At 40.3% G+C, this 24,097-nt stretch overlaps 1 protein-coding gene across 1 annotated transcript in view; it reads right to left on the reverse strand.

Annotated features, from left to right (window-relative positions):
* Nucleotides 1-2,733: 2,733 nt before the first annotated feature.
* Nucleotides 2,734-24,097, reverse strand: part of LOC105078400 (adhesion G protein-coupled receptor E3-like) — a 35,740-nt gene continuing 14,376 nt past the window's right edge. The window contains exons 6-17 of the mRNA XM_010966949.3: nucleotides 23,471-23,557; nucleotides 22,118-22,295; nucleotides 20,199-20,318; nucleotides 18,392-18,585; nucleotides 16,970-17,134; nucleotides 14,764-14,958; nucleotides 13,148-13,383; nucleotides 12,142-12,208; nucleotides 11,068-11,159; nucleotides 8,619-8,799; nucleotides 4,541-4,636; nucleotides 2,734-3,384 (exon numbers count right to left, since the gene is read on the reverse strand). Of these exons, the coding sequence (XP_010965251.3) occupies nucleotides 3,343-3,384; nucleotides 4,541-4,636; nucleotides 8,619-8,799; nucleotides 11,068-11,159; nucleotides 12,142-12,208; nucleotides 13,148-13,383; nucleotides 14,764-14,958; nucleotides 16,970-17,134; nucleotides 18,392-18,585; nucleotides 20,199-20,318; nucleotides 22,118-22,295; nucleotides 23,471-23,557 (1,653 nt within the window). The 3' untranslated portion in view covers nucleotides 2,734-3,342. The remainder of the gene's footprint in view (nucleotides 3,385-4,540; nucleotides 4,637-8,618; nucleotides 8,800-11,067; nucleotides 11,160-12,141; nucleotides 12,209-13,147; nucleotides 13,384-14,763; nucleotides 14,959-16,969; nucleotides 17,135-18,391; nucleotides 18,586-20,198; nucleotides 20,319-22,117; nucleotides 22,296-23,470; nucleotides 23,558-24,097) is intronic.

The following is a 24,097-nucleotide window of genomic DNA, read 5'->3' on the forward strand; positions in this document are numbered from 1 at the left end:
TCATCACATTGTACATTACATCCCTGGTAATTATTCATCTTATAACTGGAAGTTTGTGCCTTTGACAGCCTTCATCCTATTTCTCCTCCCACCAATTCTCCACCTCTGGTAACCACACATATGATACCTTTTTCTATGAGATTTTAAAAATACAAAAAATTTTTTTAGGTTCCGCATATAAATGAGATCCTCCAGTATTTGTCTTTCTCTGGCTTATTTCACTTAGTGTAACGCCCTCAACAAGCCATCCACGTTGTTGCAGACGGCAAGATTTTCTAATTTTTTTTTATGGCTAAAGAGTATGTACATATGTGTGTGTGTGTGTATGGATATGAGCATGTGTACACATACATATATATGTATAAAATGTAGAATTATATTTTCTTTATCCATTCATCTTTTGATATTTAGGTCATTTCCATGTCTTGACTATTGTAAATAATGCTGCAGTGAAGATGGAGGTGTAGATGACTATTCAGAATAGTGACTTTTGTCTTGTTCAGATATTTACCCAGAAGTGGGACTGCTGGTTCACATGGCAGTGCTATTTTTAATTTTTTGAGAACCTCCATACTGTTTTCCTTAATGGCTGCACCAATTTACATTCCCACCAACAGTGCACAGAACTTCCCTTTCTCCCACATCATTTTCCCTACTAAAGTTTTAAATCAATTTTATTCTAGCATTTTCTAGCATCATTGTGATAACTAAAACATGAAAGAATATAAATATCCCGCAGTGTCTGAACTCTCAAGGAAAGTAAAAAATACATAGAAATTAGTAAAAATGAACATACAATGTATCACAATTTGTGAGATGCAGCTAAAGCAGTGCTAAGAGTGCAATTTATAACACTAAAGGCACACACTGGAAAGTAGAAAAGGTCTCAAATCCATAATGAAAGTTTCCTCTTGAGAAATTAGAAAAAGAAGAGCAAAATAAAGCAAGTAGAGGGATGGAAAAAATAAAAATCAGTGCATTTAAAGCAAATACATAGGGAAAATAAAACAAAAATGATAATACATTATGAAAGGAAATAAGAATTCTGGTTTTTAATAGGAAAATGCCAAATTTATCAATGCTTACCACATTGTACAGAGGTAACTTTCACCCTAACCATGTGATTCATTGTAATAAAGTTAGAACCATGATGTAGTTTTGAAAAGATGGAAATGTTGATTCTCAAATTCACATAGAATAGAAAATTTAAAAGGAGAAATAAGAACATTTAAGAAAAACGAAGAACTGTGGTGGGGAATATGGAAGAAGTGATATACCAAAACATTCGGTAAGGTTTGTTACTGGAGGAAAGAGAATCATCAAATACAAACGATTGAGGGAGTGATTCAGAGGGTTTAGACACAGGTTTTTGTGTATATTGAAGATCAGTATATGATGAAGTTAGCATTTCAATAAGTTGGAAAATGACGATTTAATACACAGTGTAAGGACATGTTTACACTCTTTACGCCTCGCACCTTGCAGACGGACTTTGGGCTTTGCGAGGCTTCTAATACGTTACTCTTAATTTTTACCATTCTGCTCCTGTAGCTTCCTCTCTGCATGCAGACTGGCTGATCCCAACTGCTTTCTGAGAATGAAACGCAGTGTGTACACAGATGGAGGTGTGGTGATTAGTGACTTTTTCCCCCTTTATACGTTTTTCCCAGATAGCAGGAACCAGAGACCTAGCAAAGGTGTCATTTTCCAGCAGTAAGTGCATTTTAACTTCTTTATTTTCTGCTTGATGGTTGTGATGAGTGGTGCCTTGGGGACTGGTGGAGATGGACCAAAGCTCTCTGCATCACCTGTCCTGTGCTTTCTCCTCCCCCCACCCCTGAACCATCCATCGTTTATTTCTTCGCTTCTCGCTGACTTTGCTATTTCCAACGGAGGAGGTGGGGAAGAGAGTTTTTAACATTTTGCTGTTTTTTTCTTTTTAGTCTTCCCTTTTCAAGGCTGGAAGCTCAGTGAGACAGACCTGTCCATCCCTGCCTGCTGTCTGGGCAGCAGCGGGGAGGCAAGGGAAGTCCTTTTTGAAACAAAGTGTTATTCAGTTCTTAACCAAGTTACAGATTTTTGATTTCAACAGCAGCTGCGTTTCTGATGAGTCCTGAACAAATGTATAAACTCTTCTGCGCCAGACCTTTGACTGTGTTTTCAAGCGCTGTGATGTGGGATGGATGCTGGTAACACTCATATATTGGGGTTTCTGTTTAACCCTTTCAGGACAGAACTGCAGAGAAGGTGCACAAGACACTGTAAAGAGGAAACTGTGGGGTGGGGTAGGGGAGGAGTACACGGGAAATCTTTGTGCTTTCAACTCAGCTTTTCTGTAAATCTAGAACTGCTCTGAAAAGACACGTTTTAATGATTTTTTTCCCCCAAATCTGGTAGCCATTGGCTACATGTCACTACTGAGCATTCAAAACGTGGCTAGTCCAACTATGGAGAACAGTATGGAGGTTCCTTACAAAACTAAAAATAGAGTTACCAGATAATCTAGCAATCCCAATCCTGGGCACATATCTGGAGAAAACTCTACTTTGAAAAGACACATGCACCGCAATGTTCACAGCAGCACTATTTACAATAGCCAGGATGCAGAAGCAACCTAAATGTCCATCAACAGATGACTGGATAAAGAAGATGTGGTGTATTTATACAATGGAGTACTACTCAGCCATAAAAATTAATAAAATAATGCCATAAGAATGTTCATAGCAACTTTATTTATGATAGAAAAAATAACTCAAATGTACATGAGCAGGAGAATAGATAAACAAATTGCAAGACATAATAGTGTGAAATACTACCCAGCAAATAAAAGGATCAGACTAACAATATATGCATGAAATGGATGAATTGCAAAAAAAAAAAAAAAAAATCACGATGAGCAAAACATAGCAGATACCAGGAGGACATACCTGTGAATTTCCATGTCTATGGACTTAAAGGATTGGCAAAACTAATCTACTGTGATAAAAATCAGAAGAGTGACTGCTTCAGGGGTGGAAGATGGGATAAACGATTGAACTTTCAGGGGTGATGCAAACATTCTATATCTTGATTTGCTTGATAAGATGGATAGTTATCCAAGTATATACATTTGAAAACTCATCAAAATGTATGTGTTAAGATCTATATGTTTGCGTGTAAAATACTTTAATTGAAAACGTAAGGGCTGTAAGCGAAGCAAGGCACAAAATATCATTCAACCAAAGCATACGTTCTGCCAACAATTCTCCTGGACCATGAAGCGGTTCTCATGGATGTTTGAGTAACACGACTGATTCTTTCTCCAGGATGGTTGGGATGATGACACGGAGTGGCCTGAAATTTTCAGTCTGAAGTATTGCTTCTTTTCCCCCTAAAATTGGATGTCTTTTCCATCAAGGAGCCATACGTGAGTTTGTGGGAGAGACATAAAGAGAATTAATGTTGAAATATTCAGTAAAGTCATTTTTAGAAATCATTCATTGGGAATTTCCTGGCAAAAGGATGAGATTCATTTTAACGTGCAGATCCCAGGTAAAGTCTGAGGGTCTTTCTTCCAGGCTTAATGTTCTTAAGTTTGCTTTTTGTATCTCAGAAAGTCAAAGATTGGAGAGTAAGGATAAGATGATGGGGTCTGGTCCTCTCATCTCACCAATAAGGAGGCTGACCTCAAAGTCATACCAAATTCACTGCAGAAGTAGCACTGAAACCTAGGTCTCCTGCTCTGAAATCTCATCTAAACCCATCAATATAACCCTTCCTTCATTTTTCCCATCATCATTATCAAATAAAAGAAGCGGCTTGTAGCATCTTATCTCTTTCTTCATGTACTATTTTGCGTATACCAATCCTTAAATTATGCTCTTTCAAACATCAGTGTTCCACAAAGTGTAAAGACGTTTTCAACAGGAAAAAAAAAAGTTTGACAAATACTTTGGGAAAGTCCAGAATCCCATGGACCCTTTGGAGGATTACAAAATGTGTGCATGGTTTTGGCTCATAGGAAACCATAATAAAACACCTGTTTGGCAACCTTGTAGAACTCATGAACCAATCTCATGTAACCAAGGAAGACTTTCATTCATGTTTCTATAACTCCAAGATTTGGACTCACATAGAACCATATTCTAGAAAAGCAAAATAATTCGGTGTGCAGACAGTGTAGTACCATCCCCCCACGTAGGGGCGCTCACAGTCAGGTGGGAGATACTCAGCTGAGACAGAAATGCTAACAGGTTCCTCTACCAAGAATCACTGTGTGACTCCATCACTATCGGGGTGGCAGACCCAGCTGCAGGCAGGAGAGAGCATCTCCAACTAGGAAACAGCATGGTGGGGGGGAGGGTACATACAGCTCAGGGGCAGAGCGCCTGCTTAGCATGCACGAGGTCCTGGGTTCAATCCCCAGTGCCGCCATTGAAACAAACAAACAAACAAATAAATAAAAGCCTAATTACCCCCACCACACACAAATAAACAAAAGAAATTTAGAAAAATAAACACAAAAAAGAAACCGCACGGACGGGGAGAGGGATCGCCTTACCACGTGGGTGTGGGCGGTGGAGCTGGACAGGACGTAGCTATCGGATTCGGGCACTTTACTCATCATCCTAAACCACTTGGCATACTCCTCTCTCACCTGAAAAAGATTGTAACTGAAAATCTTGCCTTTAAATGCTTTCCTGCTATAGGCACGAAGACTACAAAAGGATGCTACCAAAAAATAGGGCTTTTTTTCCTCCATTAATCTTTGCCAATGGTTCATATAGGCTATATTCAAGAGTTTTATCCAAGAGTGGGTAAGAGATATTATTTGTGCATTATTTACGCTAACGATCACACAGCACTGATGTATGACTAAGAACCTGAGCACTTTTCTGTAACCACTGAGAATTGCGACCTCCTCTTAACAGAGCAACCTCAAATGACAAGATAAATAATTTAGTAATTAAATGAAAATCAATACATTTTCAAATCTTGCTTAGTAGAAACACTGACCTGGAAGTTGAGATCCAATTTTTCTTTTTGGTGGGGGGGAGGTGATTAGGTTCATTTATTTATTTACCTACTTCTTTTGGTGGAGGTACTGGGGACTGAACCCAGGACCCCGTGCATGCTAGGCACGCACTCTACCACCGAGCTATACCCTCCTCCCTGAGATCTGATTTTTTAATCTCTTTCTTTCTGGGTCTTATTGAACTTGGTCAAATGGATAGCCATGATGGATATTCAACCTTAATTTATGCCTCTACCTAATGACATTATGGGTTTAACTCCTTAACTTTTCAGAGGAAGAATTCTTTCTATGCACAGAGCCCAGTACACAGCAGACATCCATCGTTTAGCTGAACAGATATTGAATACGTGTGAATTGGGATTCTTTGTTGATTTTAGTCTCTCATTGCGCAGGCGTATTCCTTCATTCAACGCATGTGCGCTAATGGATTTTGAGTATTGTGCTCAGCAGAGATCCCGAAGGGGGTTCACAAATAAGCCACTTTGGCACATGGATAATTTTGAGCTCAAGACAACTGAGAATCAATAAATGCAAGAAGATTTCTCTGCCCTCCCCTCATTTGCCTAAAACGGGGGCATAAATTTCCCTTTGTGAAGGAGAGATATTTTCCTCCCATCTCCTGTACCAGGAGGACAGAGTGACCCCCGTCACTGGAGATAAGGCACCAGCGCCAAGATGAGTAGGATGTATGGAGTCTGTGCTTGGATTTTTGGGAGCACAAATGGTAGGATGTCTCTATGGAATGATTTTCACCGAGTTTGACCAAGTTGCTTACCTGACCAGTCTTACGTTTCCTTTGTAAAACGACGTTAATGTTTCCAGTCCTTTCAGTTGTTAGGAGAAAGACATGCTCAGAATATTATCAGAGTATTGTTTAAAAAAATTTTTTTGGTAAAAATGTTAGCTTCAGAAAAATGAGTCTCATTTAAGGAAGACCTACTCTGTTTTCTTCATACAAGATGGAGAGTAAAAAAAAAATAAAATGCAAATGAAGTCTTTAAAAAGAAAAAACTAAATGAGAAATGCAAATAAATGCAAATTTTAGGTCTTAGGCTTAAACCTTGACGCTGATAAAATATACGACAGAGGTTAGGCTCAGAGTCCTTTTCTGTCTCTGAATCCAGCAAATCACTAGAAACTCATCTGAATGGGGTTATAGATTTCAACACAAATCAATGCAAGCATATTAATTTCTGGCAGATTTTCTGGAGCCAATAGCCACCAGCCAATCTCTCAGAGCAACCCTGGTAACTTAATAGCTCTTTCTAAATGGCTGCTGAAATAACAAAATTAAAATGTCACATAAAACCATACCTAATGCGTATTCTAGGTCTTCTTCGTGGTGGGTCGTATTAATCCATAGGGAGATATGGTGTTTGGGAAAAAGGAAACATCCTATGGATTTGTGGTACAGAGAATAATGACCCCCACATCTAAGAGTCAATCCACATCTTAATTCACTTAACATAGGAATATGTTGCCTTCCACGGCAATGGGTCTTGGCAGATGGGATTAAGTGAAGGCTCTTGAGATGGGGAGATTATCGTGAATGATCTGGGTGAGACAATATATTCTCAGGGGTCCTGATTAGGGAAAGAATGGGCAGGAGCATCAGAGAAGTAGACGAGAAGAGAGAAGCAGAGGACAGAGAGATACGATAGCCAGCTTTGAAGGAAGAGGCCATGAGCCAGGGGATGCAGGCAGCTGCTAGATACCAGAGGAGGCAAGGGAACAGATTTTCCCTGAGAGCCTCTAGAAGAAACACAGACCTGCGACACATAGACTGTAGTCCAGTGAGAGTTCTGCCCTCCAGAGTTTTAAGATAATACATTTGTATTATTTAAGCCAGTTAGTATGCAGTGACTTATTATAGCAGCACTAGGAAATGAATGCAATTATGTTCCCTGATACATATATAGAAAATACATTTGTTAGGTTTGTAGAGATATGATCTGTAACTTAAAATTCAGTAGCAATATAATCTTGTTAAGCTAGCGAGTCTAGGAGAATATGTCCTGTCTACCCAGACATTTGGAAAACCAGGAGAGAGAAGCGTAGATAGTGGCAGGTTTATATGTTTATGTGTTTGTACTCATTAGAGACAAGCCAAGAACATAACTGAAGTTTGATCAAGTGCAGAAAGTTGCTGAGACCAAATTGTACGAACCCCCTCCTCTTAGTGACATGATAATGAAAAAAGACACACGCAAAATAAATCAACAGTAGAGGCAGAGGAAACCATGGTCTCTCTTGGAAGGAAGTGTGTGTGGGGAACAAAGGATGAGGTCACATGGGAAGTGACTTATCTTGTAAAGAACATGGTATAAAATAAATTCTCAAGACTTAACATCTCAAGGACAACAACAAACTGAAAAAAAGTATCAGTAACTTATCAAAGACAAAGAGCTTGTGTCTTTAACATGTAAAGAGCTCCTAGAAATCAAGAGGACAAAGGGCCAACACCAATAGAAAAATGATGAAGAGGAAAGAAATGACCTTTAAATATGTGAAAAGATAAACAAGATCATTCATAGTAAGAGGAATCACTGATACATGATATAATATTTTATATGTTTCTATATAATATTTTATATTATCTCATCTGTCAGTGTACTTTTAGTTTGCATTTCTCTATTTCTCTTTGGTTGTTCAAAGCTTGGATGAAACCCTCCATTGGTGCTTCTGGAGGAAAACAAGGATTTTTTTCCCCCACCTTAACAGAGGCACTGGGGATTGAACCCCAGACCTCATGCACACCAAGCACATGCTCTACCACTTACTTACACACCCAACCCCTGAAAACAAGGATTCTTACTCATTACTAGTCAAAATGCAAAATTATACATCCCCTATGGAGCGAAACTTAGCTATAGCTACCTATTTATCTGGTCCAAATGCAATGCAAAATCACTGCTTAAAAAGTCTTATGTGGTCCAGCCAACGCTGACATCTGGACCGTCACCCCACCACTCTGTCCTATGCTCACAGCACTGCCCTTCTTTGGGTTCTGGAACTCTTACAAGTTTCCACACCAGCTTTCCTTCCCTTCTTTGCCTGGCTGACTCCCACCCACCTTAAGCCCCTCGCTCTCAAGTCTAAAGAAGCCTCACGTGGTTGTCTAATGTTGCCTACATTTTTCCCCATGGTGCAAATCACAGATGGTAATTCAATGTCTGCTTATGCTCTGTCTTGTTTCTGATTTCTTCCCTCTTCAGGAAGCAGCCACTGCATCCTCTCAAAGCCAGGTTTGTAATAATCATTAAAATATAATTTGGATATTAAGAAATGGAAACCATTGTCCCCCAAACCTTTGTGTTGTTACTTTCAGACCCCATATTTCTGACCCAGGGAGGATGAACGGGAAAGCTACCATCCAATCCCCACTGCATTTTCATGTATCGGGAAACTGGAAACTTGGAAAACAGAGGCATGAACTCCCTAGACTCAGTGGAGAATAGGAGGAATGGGAAAAATGGGAACAGGCCATCAGTTATGTAGGCGACAGAAAGGAGGGCTCGAATGTGGGAGAGGAGGATGAGCCGTGTGAGCAACGGGAAGGGACTGTAGCGGGGAGCTGGGGAGAAGACGTGGCGGTTCACGTTACCTGCTGACTGAGGAGGCAGTGGACCACGAAGATGTAGACCCCCTGCAGGACGTTGATGATGGTGAAAGCATAGGCAATGACCGACCTGAATGGTTCCTCTATAAGCTCAACAAGAAGGAAGCCCAGACACCAGGAGCATCCCAAGAGGAAGAGCTGAGCAATGGCTTTAAACGTCAGCATCCTGGTAACACCAAGAAGGAGAGTCACCAACCTCTTCACCTTCTCCCCTGAGTAGTCTGTTGTCCTGCCTTCAGGTACCCATCTGCCTTTCCCTACAATTACTGGTGAGCTCTTCTCAAGCTGGGATGGACTTGGAGAAACTCTGGTGGTGTGTACAATATTTATTTGGCTGTCCCTTTAAATGTGAAAACTCTTGTAATAAATGATCATGTGTTTCTTCCTTGGGTCTATTCCTCTAATGTGAATGTTTGCAACTGGAATGGTGTCTAATCAGGACTTAAAAATTTGTGGCAAGACACATAAAGTTTATCACAACTATATTAAAATGCAGTTCAGAAGCACTAAGAACATCCACACTGTTATCCCACCACCACCACTTCCCATCGACAGAGCTTTTTTCAACCTGCAAAACCAAAACTTTGCTCCCAGTAGACAATAACTTTCCATTTCTCTCTCCCTCCAGCCCCTGGCAACAACAATTCTACGTTCTGTCTCTCTGAATTTTCTCATTAATCTTAAGGGTTCAAATATACATTTAAAAAATTGAAGTATAGTCAATTTACAATGTTGTGTTAGTTTCTGGGGTACAGCATAGTGATTCAGTCATAAATACATACATATATATTCCTTTTCATATTCTTTTTCATCATGGGCTATTCTAAGATACTGAATATAGTTCCCTGTGCTGTACAGTAGAACCTTGTTGGTTATCTATTTTATATATAGTAATTTGTATCTGCAAATCCCAAGCTCCCAATTTAACCCTTCCCACCCACTTCCCCACTGGTAACCATAAGTTTGTTTTCTATGTCTGTGAGTCTGTCTCTGTTTTGTAAATAAGTTTGTTTGTGTCATTTTTTCAGATTCCCCATGTAAGTGATACCATACAGTATTTTTCTTTCTCTACTTGCTTACTTCACTTAGTATGACAATCTCCAGGCCCATCCATATTGCTGCAAATGGCATTCTTTTATTCTTTTTTATGGCTGAGTAGTATTCCATGGTATAAATATGCCATAACTTATTTATCCAATCATCTGTTGATGGACGTTTAGGTTGTTTCCATGTCCTGGCCATTGTAAACAGTGCTGCTGTGAACATTGGGGTGCATGTATCTTTTCAAATTAGAGTTTGCTCCAGATATATGCCCAGGAATGGGATTGCTGGACCATGTGGCAAGTCTATCATTAGTTTTTTTAAGGAATCTCCATACTGTTTCCCATAGTGGCTGCAGCAATTTACATTCCCACCAGCAGTGTAGGAGGGTTCCCTTTTGTCCACACTCTCTCCAGCATTTATTATTTGTCAAATACACATGATTTTAGGGTTGATCCTCTTTTAATACTGGTTCCTGACATATCAGCCAACTCTCTATAAATGACTGTTTATGTGGTTGCATTTAATTGTATCCTTAAATAAGGTCCAATAATTGTTGCCTTGTTATTTAAAGCAGGGTTTAGTACATTTTTGTGCAAAGGGCCAGATAGGAAATTATTTTCAGCTGTGTGAGCCACAGGGTCCCTGTCTCAACTACTCAATTCTATCATTGTAGTGGGAAAACATCCATAGATTAACTCTCCATAAATACATGTGGCGGTTTTCCAATTCAGCTTTCTTATGGACACTGAAACTTGATTGGCATATAACTTTCCCATGTCACTAAATATTCTGCTTTTGATTTTTACCAACCATTTGAAAGCACAGAAGTCATTCTTAGTTTAAAGGCTGTGCAAAAACAGACAGAGGGCCAGATCTGGTCCATGAACTGTAGTTTGCTAGACCTGGATTTCAAGGAATATAGAGGAAAAAGGAAGAATCCTTATGTAGAGTGGAAATCATCCTCTAACATAGGTTGTTGTCACCCTTAAATGTATTCAACCTCCATCTGTTTAGTGGGATAAATGTATTTACTTCATAGGCTTATATTTTTTGGCTGTGTCTGTGAACATCCGTGCTTTATCTCAGTGTATTTATTTTTCTGGTACTCAGTTACAGTGTGTCAGTTTCTGGTGTACAGCATCATGTTTCAGGCATTCATGTGCATACATATGTTTGCTTCATAGGCTTCTAATACAGTGTCTGATGCATACAGTAGGTGTTCAGTAACACTTCCCTCCCTTCTCCTATTCCCACCTACACTCATCTCCATCCCCAGACACACACTCAGTTTCATGGATATCTGGAAAATCCATGTTGCGTAGTGTCAGAAAAAAATCCTAGAGAAATGCAACTCATGCTAAGCCCGTCTAACTATCGAAAACTGTCTTACCTTGTGCTTTGTATCTTGGACACATCTCTATTGAGGGAAGAAAGTCGATCTCTCAAAATCCATAGGGTTATCAAATAGAAGATTAAGTTTATCTGAAAGGAAAAAAAAACACATAAAACACAAACAGCTGTGGACAAATACCTACAGTCGGTATAGAGAGTGGGTATGGGAAAGGTGTGAAGTTTTTAGTTAGAAGATGTTGAAACTCATTTCAGTGGCTTGTGGATATTATATGATACTGCTAAGCACTCCTGGAAGTCCACAAAAGAACTATGAATGGATGATCAGGTGGTCCAGGGACAATGCAATGTGATGTCTCCATCAATTCCTTTCCTTGGGCACATGGGTCACAGGCAGACATCTCCAGGCTCATTTCAGATAGCCTGGAGCACGTGGCTGAATTCCAGTGAGTGGGATGTTGGTGGCAGTGATGTATGCCTGAGGTCTACACAGTCTTCCAGCTCTCTTCCCCTCCAGCAACAACCCAGGAGGCCACGTGTCAGAATAAGAGAGCCACAAAATTAAAGGGGAAGAGCCTCCTGATCCACAGTGGACTTTGCAAGAACAGACACACAAACACTTGTGGTGTTAAGCCACTGAGAAGTCAGGACTTATTTGTTGCTGCAGCATGTTTTAGCCTATACTGACTAATCATCAGACTTTATCCTAACAGTAGAACAAGCACAAAGATGGAAGAAAATTTAAGGACATGAGTGGTATCTCCTCCAGATCACGTTAAACTGATTATACAAACAATGGTCTTTTCTCACATCAACTCATTCACTTATTCAAGAAAGATTTATTAAGTACATGAGATATGCTAGGTACTAGAGAGACAGGGCTGATTTCCTCTCTATACATCAGCATTTAAATAGGCTCAAAGATCTTTTTAAATCAACCAGTCAATATGCTCAAATGTCAGCAATTAAAAGGAAACAAATGACTGTTAAGATAGTACCTGTTTTGATCTTCAAATTAAGTTGAACACTACAAACTACGCACACATACTGTATACACATTTAGTGCCCATAGCACGTACACACACACACACACACACACATACTACAAACCTACCAGGATGACTACCGATATGGGTCCTATGAAACTCAGGATAAATCCTTTTTGTAGGTTGATCCAGCAACTGATAAAAACCAAACAACGATATTAGTAGCACTTAAAAAGGTAATGTGATAAAATAAATGATATGTAATAGATAATATTTATAGAGCATTTGCACTGTGTCTAAGTATGATGAAGTGGATACTATCATTATCTTTATTTCACAGATAAGAAAACCCAGAAAAGAATTTAACTAACTTCCCCCAGAGTCATCAGGCTAGTGAGTGAGGGACCTTGAACGTGAAACCAGGCAATCAAGCCCAGAATTCATGCCCTTCCAAGTTTATTGTCTGTGTTCCTTTAGACCAGTCATTCACCCTGTTTCTAAACCTCACTTAGCCTACAAAATAAATAGGAGTATTTTCCCCTGTAGCTGTTTCATGAAAGATAATATTCCTTCCCTCCCTCCCCCCTTCCTCCCACCCTCCCTCCTTTCTTTCTTTCTTCCCTTCCTTCCTTTCTTTCTTTCTTTCTTTCTTTCTTTCTTTCTTTCTTTCTTTCTTTCTTTCTTTCTTTCTTTCTTTCTTTCTTTCTTTCTTTCTTTTTCTCCCTCCCTCCCTCCCTCCCTTTCTTTCTTTCTTTCTTTCTTTCTTTCTTTCTTTCTTTCTTTCTTTCTTTCTTTCTTTCTTTCTTTCTTTCTTTCTTTCTTTCTTTCTTTCTTTCTTTCTTTCTTTCTTTCTTTCTTTCTTTCTTTCTTTCTTTCTTTCCTGGAGGTGGTGGGGGACTGAACCCAGGACTTCACGCATGCGCTCTACCACTGAGCTTTTACCCTCCTCCCTGGAGAGAGATGAGAAATGGTGTCTATGAAACACTTCACACGGGGGCAGGAAGAGTAAATGGTGAGCATGTTTATTATCAACCTGAGGCAGGATGAGCTCAACTTTCCCTTTCTGCCTCACTGTCACACGGGGACGGCTGTGTCCACATGGTCCCATCAGCATGAGTTCAGCGTCGTACTCACTGCAAAGGTGTGCCGTATCCACGGGGATTGACCCCTGCAGACACAGCCACAATCACTGCTGGGATCCCGTAGCCAACAGGGTACATGAACCTCTTCTTGAATCTGCCTGCGCTGGTGTAGTTGACCACCTTGAGGTTCCTGACGGTGAGGAAGAGATGGAGCCCTTCGAGAAACATCCAGGTGAAGGAGGCCAAGTAGAGGTAGTGCAGCCCACCTGCAATGACGGAGCACAGCACCTGGAGGGGAGGGGCGGGGAGAGGAGAGCCCCTGGAGCGTTTGATGGGCACGGCCATCCCAGCATCCGCTAGTCACTAAGGCTGCCTCTGGACACACTGAGTGGGAGGTGTTGCTAAGCATGTGCTTCTTTTATTTAGAGTCTGGCCCTCAGATGGATTGGAGGGAGCCCCTTGATCTGTTTCCATGCCTCAGGCAGGGTGTCATTGAGGCCACTGAAGAAACATGAAAATGAATCATGTTTCAAGTTCAGTGAGGGGGGGAGGGGAGAAAGAAAAACGCTATCATATGACATGACATCACTTATATGTGGAATCTTAAAAAAAAAGACACAAATGAACTGCAACATAGAAACAGACTCACAGACATAGGAAACAAACTTGTTACCAGGGGAAAAGGGGTGGGAAGGGATAAATTGGGAGCTTGAGATTTGCAGATACTAACTACTATATATAAAATAGATAAACAAGTTTCTACTGTACAGTACAGGGAACTATATTCAATATCTTGTAGTAACCTAGAAAGAAAAAGAATATAAAAGGGAATATATGTCTGCACATGTGTGATTGAAACATTATGCTGTACACCAGAAATTGACCCAACACTGTAAACTGACTATACTTCAACTAAAAAAAAAGTGAGAGAGAAGTGAGAGAGAGAAAGTGTGTAAGGGTAACTACAATGCAATTAAACATTCTGTGTGGCAACAGATTTAGCAAAAAGAAAAAAAATGGGTTGTGGTGATGGGCACACGGCTCTGTGAATATATTGAAAGCCGCTGATATGTATGTTTTTAAAGGGCAAATTAGATAGGTGTGAATTATATCTCAATATGAGGTGGGAAGCCCCATAAAAAAGACCAGCAGGACCCCCAGGAAGGGCCACTACTCTCCTGCTGTCACCATCTGGTTCCCTGGCCCAGCGGCTTTATCTCACTTTTTGCCTCTGAAACAGCTTACTTCTAGGAAAGTGGAACTTGCCCCTAAAAATCTTGGTTCCCTGAGCTAACTCCTGATTGGTCCATTTCTCTCACTCCTCATTGGTTCATTTCTACAAAGCTTGTTCCTAATTAGTCACTTTTATTATACTTTATTTGCATATGATTTTACAAAATGTCACAAAGTCTAGACTGGTAGCCTATAAAAGCTTGTGTAAACCTGCAGACGGGGTCCAGAGCTTGGAGTGTTAACTCTTCTGGGCCCGCTGGCGTAATAAACCTGAGTTCTCTAACTCTCCACGTGCTGCTTGGTCTCTGGCCCGGATCCAGGTTGCTGTTACAACTGAGCTGTAACACCGAGCTGTAACACTGAGCTGTAACAGACTTTTCTGCAACACATAAAGCTGTTTTTTAAAGAAGAAAGAGTTTTGGCTACTTCTCCTACCTTGGGCTCCGTCCGGTCGATGCCTGTGAGGAAGAGGAGGTGGGCCAGGAAGAGACAGATGGAGAGATGCAGGTGCAGGGAGGTGCTGGTGTTCTGGATGGGCCGGCACAGGAGGAAGGTGAGGGCTGCCAGGAGGAGGCACAGCAGAGAGAGGCTGAGCCCCACGTAGGTGATCACAGTTAGCACAGGATCCTCCTGGATCCAGCAGAAGAAAAGAGATTCCAACTCAGTTTTGTTTGGGATGCTGTGGTCACTAACAACCCAGGTTAGCAATTGCATCGCCTAGTAGGAATGTCCTCCTGAGAGACCGAACACACAGACAACGGCCAGACCATAGATAAAAAGAGAACTCTGACCCACAGCCTGCAGCCACGTGCCCAGGAAACCAAACCCCTTAGCTGCAATGAACAAGCCAGCAAGCCAGCCTGCTGTGTGCTAGACAGGCAGGAATCCAGGGGGCTCTCTCTAGTGACAATTCAGGACGTCCAGCAATAACTTCCAGAACAATTGGCTCCAAATGGCCAAGACTTGATTAGTAACTGACAATTCTGCTCAATTTTGTTCCCACTTTCAACTTGGACCGACCAGAGAAAACAAAAAGTACTTCCTTAACCAATCACACAGGATGCCGCACTTCCAGATAGCCTGCCTTCAGCTTCACCGGTCCATCAACCTCCAATCAGGGCACGCCTGAAGCTGTCCCTTCTTTCCACTATAAATTTCCCCTAGGCTTCGACTTGCCTTTGAGTCTCTGCCAAAACACAAGCGATGGTGACAGACTTCCTTGCTATAGCAAGCTCAGAATGCAGTCTGTTTTTTTCTCATTTGGTTCATCTTGCACATGCCCAAGACAGAATGTCAATGAGCAGAAAACATCACCAGCATTCGCTTCCTCCCTGGACATCTGCCTCTCCTTTATCCTTGCTGTCTTTGTCCTCCTCATTTTGCCCACGCACGAATATCTTTCCAGTTGGAATCGGTACACATCTGATGACATGTGCAACCTTCAAGCAGATTCATTATTTATCATCCACGTAAGGAAAACCCCTGCCGAATACAAATTCCCCAGTGTGCTGATGGCTTGAAAAGATAAAAAGATAATTCAAGGCAGTGAGTACAAGGGAGAGGTGAAGACGGGAGTTTTCAGAGTAAGTTTTATTGCTGAGTAAAGGACAAGTGAGAAGGTGGCCGTCTGAAGGGCAAGGACATTAACATAGGAGTACAGATTTGCATAAGGGGTGGGGCTAGCTTTCCATTTCATTCCAATTTTTAAGCGTTTTGGATAACCTCCTTAAGGAGCTTGTGCTTCTTCAAAAATTGGAAATTTCAACCAGTTGGAAACGAAGCCTTAGTAGCACTGCAACAACTGAATAAAATTGGGAATAAAAGAAAATTTAACTCTAATTCACTCTACACATAAAAATAAATTTGAGGTGGGGGTGTGGGACACAGCTCAGTGGTGGAGTGTGCGCTTAGCATGCAAGAGGTCCCGGATTCAATCCGCAGTACCTCCATTAAAGGATAAATACATTTTAAAAAATTAACAAAAACAAATTTCAGGTGAACGTTGAAAATAGAAAGAGAGGGTTCTATGATGGTTAAGATGTAGAAAGTCACAACAGAACATGGCTCCCATCGTAACAATGAGAAAACCGACAAAATCATTAACTTTTCTCAAGTCCATCAGAAAGTTGCATCTACACAGCAAACAAGCGATATTATTCAAGATCCTCCAAGGAGAGAGGAGACAGATGAACTATTTCACTTCCGACAGATCACAGAGGGAAGCGGTCATTGTTCCAGGAGCGAGTGTGAAGGAATCTACCAGCATTTCACCAAATTCCAAAAGGCTGGTGGAATCACCGAATTCCATCAGTTTTGAGTGACTGGGTTCCCAGACACAAGGGGTGCTGCTCTCGCTCACAAGCTCTTCCCCATGAAAGCACATGAAAAGATGCTCCACACCGTTAGTCATCAAAGAAACACAAACTCAAACCACAGAGATACCATACACACTCCTGAAAGGGCTATATTTTCTAATAAGAAAAAAGAGACAATTTTTAAAGTAAGACCAAAAAAGGAAGAAGAAAAGAGAAGGGGCTACACAAATATCATTCTTTTTTAAGATACAGTCGCCTGTCCCACCCAGCCCAACACCATTCTGCAGGGGAGCCAATCTCAGCGTTAAGTGCGTTTATACACATACCGTCAGCACCACCGAGGCCATGAGAATTGCAAAGGTGGACAGGTGGCTGCAGCTGCAAATGGTTTGAGTTCCGTTGTAAAAGATGGCGTGGCATCCTTCATTAGACCAGCCCAATGAGATGTCATTCCAGTAGACACAGAGAGGCTTTTTGCTTTCCCCTGTCAACTGGAAAGAGAATTGCTCATTCATGAGACACCATCATTTAAAATCAGAAACTTCCCACAATTTGCAACAGTCAAGATGTGGAAGTAACCCAAGTGCCCATCAACAGACAATTGGCGGGGGAGAGTACAGCTCAGTGTAGAGCACATGCTTAGCATGCAGGATGTCATGGGTTCGATCCTCAGCACCTCCATTAAATAAAAATAATAACAATAAATAAACCTAATTACCCTCTCAAAAAACAAAAACATGGCTTAAGAAGAAGAAATGTGTGTGTGTGCATATATATACAACGTATATATACATATATCTACAAAGGAATATTACTCAGCTATAAAATAGAATGAAATACTGCCATTTGAAACAACACAAATGGACCTAGAGAAGACTCTACTGAGAACACTATACTTAGGGGAATAAGTCAGACAGAGGAAGGCAAATATTCTATGCTATCACTTACATGTGGAATCCAAAAAAGAAATGAATGTATATACAAAACAGAAGCAAACTCACAGACTTAGAAAACAAATTTATGATTACCAAAGGGCAGAGGGAAGGGGAGGGACAAATGCGGGGTATAGGATTAACAGATACAAACTAATATATATAAAATAGATAAGAAACAAAGATTTACTGTATAGTACAGGGAACCATACCCAATATCTTGTAATAACCAATAGTGAAATATAATCTGCAAAAACACAGAATCACTATGCTGCACAGCTGAAACGAACACAATATTGTGAATCAATGATACAGCAATAAATTTTAAAATTTTAAAAAGTAATCAAACCCAAATCAAACCAGAAACTTCCACTCGAGGTCTTTACCATCATGAATGATGATAATATTTTCTGACTTTTGATAGGTACTCTACTGCCAGGATGCAAATGTGTCTTTTTCCTTCACTTTCCTGGACGTTTATAGTTCAAGCGGTAGAGCACATGCTTAGCATACACAAAGTCCTGGGTTCAATCCCCAGTACCTCCTCCAAAAATAAATAAGTAAACCTAGTTACCTCCTCCCTAAAAAATACGGCTACAGGATATACAGCTTCTCAGTCTGTTGAAAGAATGGCTTTCATCATGCAAATGTTTGTGGAGTAGCCATTAACCAAGCACCGGCTGTATTTCCAGCCTCCACGCGCAGTCTCTCAGGCAGAAAGCACCGACTGTGAAAAACAACACTTTCCCACCCTTGGGCTTACAGGTGTGATCATAAGAAACGTCTTGGTGCACAAGCAGCTTGGTAACTGCCCACCTGTGTGTGCAGAAAAGTGAAGTTCACGGGGGTGGCCAGGGAGCAGGTCTTCCGGCACCCCGTCGTGCTGCTGACCACCTTGGAATTCAGCTGAAAGCGATCCACCTTTTCATCGAGAATTAGGTTTTCCTTAGATACAAACGAGCTGTCTAAGAAGGACTCGATAGACTTGTAAGAAATAAAGGCCACGGCACCTGAAATGAAACAAGGAACCCATCAGCCTATGGAGGAAGTGGGGGACGGTCTAGCCAAAGTTAAGGGTTTATCTGGCAAGTCTCTTAGGAGTCAAACACAAAATGTAGGATTCTTTTTTTTTTTTTAATTGAAGAATAGTCAATTACAGTGTGTCAACTTCTGGTGTACAGAATGTAGGATTCTGAATCCTACTTTATTAGACCATAAATCCGTATAAAACAGATTGGGGGAGATTCTGAAGTCTTGCCATTTCCAAGTTGCTAAGTCCCCTCTGCTCATAGCAGCACTATTTACAATAGCCAAATATAGACGCAACCCAAGGGTCCACCCACAGATGAATGGATAAAGAAGATGTGATCTCTCATATGTGGAATCTAAAAAAAAAAGGATACAAATTCTATTTGCAGACTGAAACAGACTCACAGACATAAAAAACAAACTATGGTTACCAAAGGGAAAGGGGTGGGGAGGGATAAATTAGGGGTTGGGGAATAACAGACACACGTTACTATACATAAAATAGATAAACACCAAGGACCTACCGTGCAGCACAGGGAACTATATTCAATTTCTTGTAATAACATGTAATGGAAAAGAATCTGAAAATAAAATCTGCATGTATATGTACGTACAACTGAAGCACTTTGCTGTACACCTGAAACTGACTCAACTCCACTTCAATAAAATTTTTAAAATCGCCCCCAAAAGATGTGATATACATATATACGTGTGTGTGTGTGTGTGTGTGTGTGTGTGTGTGTGTGTGTATGTATATATCTCCTATGTATTCTTAACAAAATACTAATCAGATCTCCAACTAGATTAATCAAACATCCACCCCAGCTGTAAAGGAAAAAATATCTTAATAAAGTGCCTCCAATACTTCCTTTCATTAGTGTAACTTTTTGCTATAAATATTCTCTTAAAAAATTCTTTTTGTAAATAGTATGCCAAAATAAATGAGACGACTTGCTGTCTGAATGTACTAAGCACTGAGTTACTTTTAAGCCACTGCAAGAAATTGATAAACTCCATTTATAAAATCTAAATATAAATTTATATGTACTTATATAGAAATATTACTCAGCCATAAAAAGAGAATGAAGCCTTGCCATTCGCAGCAGCATGGGTGGAGCTGGAGGGTATTAGGCCAAGTGAAATGAGTCAGACAGAGGAAGAAAAATAGTGTAAAATTTCGCTTATAGGCAGAATCCAAAAAACAAAGAAATGAACAAACAAAACAAAACAGAAACACAGTTTTAGACCCAGAGAATAAACAGGTGGCTGCCAGAGGGGAAAGGGGAAGGGAGACACACAAAACAGGTGAAGAGGATTAAGAGGTACAAACTTCCAGCTGCAAAATGTGTAAGTCCTGGGGATAAAATGTACACGAGGGGAATATAGTCAGTAAATTGTAACAACTTTGTATGGTAACGGATCATAACTTGTTTTATTGTGGTGACCATTCATAATGTATAAAAATATCGAATCACTATGTTGTACACTTGAAATTAACAGAATATTGTATGTTAATCATAACTCAATAAAAACAGTAAATTTCCCTTCCCTCCAATTCTAGAGACTTCTAGAGAATGTGAGAAATTTCTGTTACCCTCCATTCCTCCTCCAGTGATGGAGGTGCAGGCAATGTCCATCGACTCCTTTTCAGTCTTTAATTTAAACATCTCATTTTCTGTTCTGCAGCCATTCTTGATGGTCAGTGTTTTGATAACTAAAAAAAAACCCAAACAAAACAGAAAGAGAGTCAATGTGACTATTGGATATCTTTGTAATCAGTTATTTAAAAATATAATCTCATTGTCGATCTCATTAAAAAATGATGAGAGTTGGAGGTTCAACTAAAAACTGGAGCTTGGGTGATGGAATTAGAGTGGACACCTGAGAGTGCTGGCTTACTTGGGGACCCAGTCTCTCATTGGAAGGAACAAATTCAATATGGTGGGGCTGGCATGACCCCCTGTCATCTTTTCTAAACATGAGACTGTTGGGGAGAAGCTGGAATGCTTGTGCACTGTAGGCTGGAATGCAAAATGGTGTAGCCCCTGTGGAAGAGTATGACGGTTCCTCAAAAAGTTAAAAATAGAATTACCATATGATTCGGCAATCCCACTACTCAATCCAAAAGGATGGAAATCAAGATATTAAAGAGATCTGTGCAAGCCCACGTTCACTGCAGCATTATTCACAGCAGCCATGATATGGACACAGCCTAAACACCCCTTGACAGATGAATGGATAATGTGGCATATACACGCGGTGGAATATTATTTACCCTTAGAAAGGAAGGACATTTTGCCATGTGTGACAACATGGATGAACCTGGATGGCGTTACACCAAGTGAAGTAAACCAGCCACCAAAGAAAAAATATCGCATGATTCCACTTATACAAGGAATCTAAAATAGTCACCAAGAAACGGAGAGCAGAATGGTGGTTTCCAGGGGTCGGGTGGGCAGGTGCCTGGGGAGATGGGGCTCAGTGTGTGTGTAGTTTCAGTGATGCAGGATGAGTGAGTTCTGGAGCGGTGCTGTACGATGTTGCACCTATCGTTAATACTGTACTTAAAATTCTGTTAAGAGGGTAAACCTCATGCTAAGTGTTCCTACCACTATAAAAATGCAAAAAAGAATGTAGACTAATGGAAGCAGCTTGGAGAAACATACGCTATGAGGTTATTTATGGAAATTTACAAGCACCCATAGGTAGCACCAGTTACTCCGGGAACACAAATGTGTAATAAAAAATACAAACGCACAGACTCAAGGGACGCAAAATTGCTACTACATGCCTTCGAGAAGGAAGAAAAGAGCATAGGGTGGAGCGAGGGGAAAAGTATTCTGAATTATTCTATAGCCTTCTACTTCGTATATAGAAAATACTGTAGTTAAATACTGTACAAGGCACAACATTCACTCATCCTGGGGGAGATAAAATCTGTTGTTATTTTGTTCTCTGACATTCCCTGGGATATTTTTAACCTAAAAAAGCAGGATGTTGTCTTCTAATTGATGACAGCACCATATTTTTTTTTGTGTCCATGTATTTAGCCATTCATTCATTCATTGGAAAATTACTAAACACTTTCAGGCATCAGGCACTTTATCAGGCACTGTTTAGTCCCTCCCCCCATGGAAACACCTGTCAGCTCTAAAAGCCCAGAATGCTTTATCCCTCAATGTATCCTTGATAAAGATGTGTCCATGACAACCGTACGGTGACTCTTAGACTAAAAGGGACAGTACATACAGCCACAAAAGAGTCATTTTGAAAATAAGTTAGACTTGAATGATGTTTCAGCAGGATGAACTTCTAAGCCTCCTCCAACACAAACTTAGGATTCTAGAGAGAAACAGGATATTTTGCACCAAGTACACACAGGGATCTCGCCAGTGTAAGAACAGAGAAGGCTGTTTCATGCCAGTCGTGGCTTTTGAATTTTATCTCCACCAGCATTTCCTGAACCCAAATTAAATTTAAATGCCAGCCTGAGGATGGATAACCATAGCTTACCCACGAATGGCAACGCTACCCTCTGTATCCCCTCTGTGGACTGGTTGAGGGCAGATTCGTACGCCGCCAGCTGGACTCTGTGAAGATACTGCGTCGCTAAAAGGGCAGTTTCTTTTCTGTTTTTCAAAGATGACTGGGTCATGATGTTGTTGATGTGGCCAATAGAATTAGCTATTTCCTGCCATAAAAAAATCAAGTGTACAGACACAGAAAATAAACTTCTGGTTATCCAAGGGGAAAGCGGAAGGCAGGGATAAATTAGGGGTTTCGGATTAGCAGGTACAAACTATTAGAGATAAAGTAGATAAACAACAGGGTTCTACTGTACAGCACAGGGAACTATATTCAATAGCATAATAACTTACAATGAAAAAGAAGATTAAAAAGAATATATATGTGTATAACTGAACACCAGAAATTAGCACATTGTAAACCAACTATACTTCAATTAAAAAATTATGTATATAAATGTATAACTGAATCTCTCTTCTGTACTCCAGAACCTAGCACTACATTGTAAATCAACAATACTTCAATTTTAAAAAATCATGTGTACAATGTGAAAAAAAATAGTATGTTTTGGCTCAGTTCAACTGACAAGTTTTATTTCAGAAGCTCACATTGAAAAAAATAGTGAGTGTGAAAAATGCCTATTCTTTTGGAAGAAATGGTAGAAGGAAATAGACTACAGATCCAATTTTCCAAATCTTTTTATATACATTTAAAAATTTTTAATTTTAATTTTTAATTTTTTAACTTTAAAAAATTTTAATTAAAACACTTGGGGGGGGGGCGAATAGACCGTTTTTGAAAGCTTAGATAACTGCAACCTTTCTCTGGGGCGACTTCCGTTTCCTAACAGCGGAAGAAGGGGATGAGATGTAGGCGACGGCTTAGGAGCAAGGTGTGAACGTTTACACACGGCAGGAAGGGACTCGGACCTTGTACAGTCATCCCCTTCCAGTGTGAAGTAATTGAGCATTTTAAATCCACCTGTCCTAGATTTTGCCTCTATCTTGTTTCGCCTTTGTGTTTCTTCTTCATTTCCCTGCGTTTGTACTTTCTCTTTCGGCTTTCTGGTAAACCCCAGGGGGACACGCTCAATCGTCATCCAGTATGGAAAGACGTTTATTTTCAGAGAAGAACTAGGAAGGGAGCGCTCTATGGCCAATAGAACTGAGGCAGAAATCTACACGTGGGGATTGCACTTCTCCCGCGATGGGAAGACAGAAGGGAAAAAGGACTGGTCCCACCTACCTGATCGTCAGTTCCCTCAGGGTACTGGAGGATGGAAAAGATGGAGAATTATCTAGCGTGAGACAACATTAACCAAAACTGGGAACGATTTCAAACCTGTAAAGAAATTGTAGCATTTCTATGTTCAAATACATCTTTTATCTTCATTGAACCGGAGGAAGTCGTCTGGCTGATACGCTGGTCCTTAGTGGTGTCCGAAAAGGAAAGAGTACGAACATTTCATCAGTTTTCATTAAGCTAAAAGCATCCAGAGATTGTTCTTAAATTCATATAAGCTTTATGAAAACAGTTGGTCCTGGTGGAGAAATACTCTGGTGTACGTGTGAATGCAAGACTGCAAAATTAAAAATAACTTAAGGGAATTTAACGTGATAAGCAAAGGGTTTGGGAGTATAAACACATGCACACGATGTAAATAGATTTCAATAAATTGTTTTAGGACAAGTAGATGTTCATTTGCAAAAGGTAAATTAGTTCAGTAACTACCTCATTATCCCCAAAAGTAATTTCTGGAAAGCTAATGTCTAGATATAATATAATACCCGGAGGGGAGGGTATAACTCAGGGGTACAGTGCACGCTTCGCAGTCCTGGGTTCAATCCCTAGTACCTCTGTTTAAAAATATCTACAATAAATGTATATAATAAGATATATATAATAAAATCCCAACTATCAGACTAGTCTCTGTTTTCTCACTGAGAAAATTGAAACAAATTAAAATTG

Source organism: Camelus bactrianus, chromosome 22, assembly GCF_048773025.1.
Source record: "Camelus bactrianus isolate YW-2024 breed Bactrian camel chromosome 22, ASM4877302v1, whole genome shotgun sequence".
NCBI lineage: Eukaryota > Metazoa > Chordata > Mammalia > Artiodactyla > Camelidae > Camelus > Camelus bactrianus.